This window comes from Penicillium cosmopolitanum, assembly GCF_028827165.1.
Source record: "Penicillium cosmopolitanum strain IBT 29677 chromosome Unknown utg000001l:1.0-706529.0:1.0-706990.0, whole genome shotgun sequence".
NCBI lineage: Eukaryota > Fungi > Ascomycota > Eurotiomycetes > Eurotiales > Aspergillaceae > Penicillium > Penicillium cosmopolitanum.
In genome coordinates this window covers 680,832-685,037 of record NW_026622671.1, presented here as the reverse complement: position 1 = coordinate 685,037, position 4,206 = coordinate 680,832, and the positions used below count along the sequence as shown (strand labels likewise).

Genomic DNA, 4,206 nt, shown 5'->3' with positions numbered 1-4,206 from the left:
GCTCACAATTACCAAGCGACCATCCGATCACGTTATATGGGAGGACTTTATTGAAGCAAATTTCAGATTTAGATAATGGTCACAAAGTCATACAATTAAACGGATTCTCGCTATACTGTATTAGATGTAAGATAACTGTGAATGATTGATTTTACTTTTTACAGGACATATTGATTTATGAAATTGTATCATGAAATTTTTCGACGGCGGAATCCCCTCGCGAGAGTTGAAATAGCCCTTTGGTATCATCTTAGTCACGAAAGTAAAAATTGTCTGGGGGAAGATTCATCGCACTTACTGCATTTCCTGAGCGGGCTATTTGGGTACTGAAGGTCTCCGCATAAATGGATAGCATACTATGTAACTTAAGAAATTTTATGGATATTATTTTCTTCTAACAATCCCAACCCCTGCAGCAAGAACTTTCAAAAGCACCTTCGCACCAAAGGGTCTTCAAAAATTCGCCACATGCTTTTCGGCTAACGAAGACCACTCCACGTGACAGTACAGACTACTTGCTGGCATCTGATTTTCTGTCCTTGATGCAGAAGCATTTGCCTTTTGTGGGATACTAGGAGTCAAGGATCGTAGAATAAATCGGGGGTACAAAATGATTTCCTTCCCAAGGTCTGTCTTAGCTATGAGAAGGGCCATACACGGCTTGATTACTTCATAGCTCGCACATGCTGCAAGCCATAGAAGTATTTAGATCGGGAATTCGTTCGACCATCTTTGATTTTAGATTATAGTAAATAATAATGGTCAATACCATTAGTTTCAGATAAGCTACATCCTTGGTAAACTGGTGACATCTTGAGGATCAAAAGAATAAGATTGATTCTGTTCAATCATGCGATTAGCCGACGATATTCGTCCAGGTAGTGAGCCAAATCCTCCCATATGCCGCTTTCTCGAGTTGGCTTATCGAAACAGCGGGCCATGCTATGTGTTGGCTGACCAAGATTTGTCGTTTCGTAATCGTGAGATGTTTTAACAATTGGGGGCTTGGAGCGGTTTCTCTTCTACGCATTAGCACTTCATGGAAAGTCATATTAAGATATTGAACTTTCTTTTCGCCCTTACCATGTCCTCCGCTGACGGTGGAGTGCTGTTTGGGTGAGAATGGTACGTAACGATTTGACCGTCTGGGAGCTCCATAACCAGCCAGCTTTTGATCCCATACAGAAGCCAAAATTCATTGTGACGGCGAAGCAGGTTGTTACGGCGTTTTCGTAGTTGCTCTTTCTTGACCCGAGTTAAAGCAGGAGCCATTTTTAGAATGTATAACTGAAAAAGTATCAAAAGTCCGGATAACAATTATATATATGTTTTCTGCACTAGTTCGACATCCGTCCTAGCACAGTTTTGAGCTATAATCACAAAACAGTTTTCAGAAGCAGTAAACGGTTATGAACTCCAAATTAGGCGCAGGCAGCTTTTCCAGAGCGAGCCAGAAACTGAGGATCAATGTTGCGGGCTCAGAATGTTTCTGCAGCCGCATAATTTAAAACAATTTTCACCTAGTCCAACAAAGTAGTCTGCGGAGATGGAATTTTGTAAATTTGGTTGCATCTTAACTTATAGAATGAAGTAAAGCCCACGAAGCTTGAAAGGATATTTGACGCTTTTTCCTTTAGACTTCAGCAATTCATATCATTACTGTCCTTTAGGTCAGGATGCCTCTAAATGGGCCATCCAAAACTTCTCTGGAGTAGGCGATCAATGAAAACTAGAATATGACAGAACGCTCACTGGGTTTGAAACTAGGAAATTCAAATATCCAGCATGTATTTCCTGTACATCGCTGTCCGCTCCCCAGGCCGTCTATACAAGTTGCGCAGCCTTGCTTCCAAACATACCCAGCAAGGAAATAACGCCTCCGTCGGAACATCGTCTCATGACAACTGTTCCTAGCCCAGCTGTTTCCGATATTTCTTTATCTGACTTTGATCCCACTTCTCAAGTTGACTCGGTATCCAATTTGACGCAACCGAGATACTCTACGACCGCCACTTCATCATATGAGAGTCAAGTACCCACAACTGCAGATCTACACGGTTTCACGCATTCAGCTCCTGGTCTCAAGCATTACGTACCTGAGACCGATGGGAAACATTTATTCTCGTTGACTCATTACGGCAACCAGGAGCAACAAGCTTTGGATACTGTTGAACCATCTACTTTGAAATCTTGGTCGGACCCTGAACCGGATTCGCTTCCTTTGCCGATACCCAAAACCTACAGTAAGATGACTGGAGATCCTATTGGCGTAGTGTTTTGGGGCAAAGAAGGCTCGAAAGGCAGCTTATCAGATACGGGGCTACCTCATACAGTTGGGTTGAATGACGGGGTCTGGGGGAGCGTATCTATAACCAAACAGCATGGAGGCCACTCCGCTCAGTCTTCAACATCGATTGATAAACCCACGCTAGTACAAACGAGCACGAAAGACGACACCTATACATCTGCCATCATGACATCAACCCGATGGATGCATGGTCCAGCGTCCAGTCGTATAAATTGGTCAATAAGAGTCTCCAAACAGGGTATGGAACTAATTCTCATAACTGTGGCTGGAGGGAGCCTTGCACTTGTAGGTATGGTGCTTCTACACCGTCTCGTCTCTCGCTCTTTCCAAAAGAAAAATGAGCGATCCAGATACCTTTCTCCCGTCTCGCTGGCGAATAGCTTTTCTAGAGAGGAGTCTAGCACACGTATTTCAGATTTAGCGGAAGTTTCGCATTTCTCAATTGAATCTTAAACGCATATTGATTGATTTTATGTCAAAGGTCATGTAAAATATACGTATGGGCATGATGGGTATCTCGCAACAAGGGCCTTACAATATATGTCGATACATTTTTTTTGGAAACACGAGTTGATGGCTTCGGGAAAACGGATATACAGTATCACAATTAAAAACAGCGCCCCGGAAATAAGTCGTAATGCAATTGAAATACCGGTAATGTATGTACCGTTACTGGGAAAGATACCGACAACGTCGGGAAGTTGCCTATTCCGGCGAATTGAAGTGGTGAGATATGAACCGGTGAGATGTGAACGGTGAAAAGTAGGTCATTTAAATCTGGATTATTAAGAAGCACTAGTGAAATTCGGACTGGTAAAGAGCGACTGGTGAAGAGTGACTGGTGAAGAGTGACTGGTGAAGAGTGACTGGTGAAGAGTGACTGGTGAAGAGTGACTGGTGAAGAGTAACTGGTGAAGAGTGACTGGCGAACTATAGGCTGGTGACAAGTAAACTGGTGAACCGTTGAAACTCTTAACTGTTGAGACCGAGGATCAACTGGTGAGGTTTGAACTGGTGAAAAGTCAAATGGTGAGGGGTAAACAGGTGAACAGTAATTGGTGAGGAGTAAACGGGGAAGATTAAACGGTGAATTGGAACTGATGAAGCTAAGATGTTCAAATGTAGGCGAGTGAAGTCGACTGTTGAAAAGTAAACCGGTGAGATGTGAACCGCCAAAGATTAAACCGATGGAGGATAGATGGTGAGAGAGGTGATCAAATAGATCAAAAGTTGGATTGAGAATGCGTTGATACAGAAAACAAGTAGATTTTTAGAGTAATTCCTGTAGCTGGTTTTACCGAAGGTGATCACCGACCTGAAAATCCGATGGTGAAGGCGGGAAGGGCATCGAAAGTGGTGAGAGTGGTGAGTCAACACCCTCATTTTGCCAGCCCGCCCCCCCAATTCCAAGAATCTGCCATTTTAGTCATGTGACTGATGACTCATCTCGATTCTCACCTCAATAAACTATCATGGCCGTTTCAAACGTGAGTCCCTTCCTAGAAGACACAAGCCAATATTATTTATAATATCTAGGCCCGACCCGTGAGAGAAAATACATCAAATTGAAATTCGGGCTACCAAATCTCATGGCATACTCATCAGCTACAACCAGCGCAGTTTCCAAGGAAAATAATGTGATTCAAAAGCCTTCCAGTGATAATTCATTCGATGCTACTCAAAGCCTCAACCCCGATTTGAGTGAATCATATGTCAGGTTTATTGTTATGTTTTTGTGGATGCTGTCGCACGTATCTACGCCACAACTCCAAGCCCTGGAGCGAAGAGAACGGCCCGTAATTTTACACCGCCTGCCTTCGCCCCGCCAGGAATCTTCACGAGTGGCCGACCCGGCGCTCTCGCATCATACTATATTGAAGAGTACTTCAAGACCTACA

The 4,206-nt window shown here is 43.5% G+C and overlaps 1 protein-coding gene across 1 annotated transcript; it reads right to left on the bottom strand.

Moving 5' to 3' along the window:
* Window positions 1-848: 848 nt before the first annotated feature.
* Window positions 849-1,272, bottom strand: N7509_000144 (uncharacterized protein; the record flags this gene model as incomplete). The annotated part of the gene is made up of 2 exons (XM_056624791.1): window positions 849-1,019; window positions 1,084-1,272. The coding sequence occupies 2 exons, from the start codon at window positions 1,270-1,272 to the stop codon at window positions 849-851; spliced, it is 360 nt and encodes a 119-aa protein (XP_056494892.1).
* Between the last annotated feature and the right edge of the window lie 2,934 nt (window positions 1,273-4,206).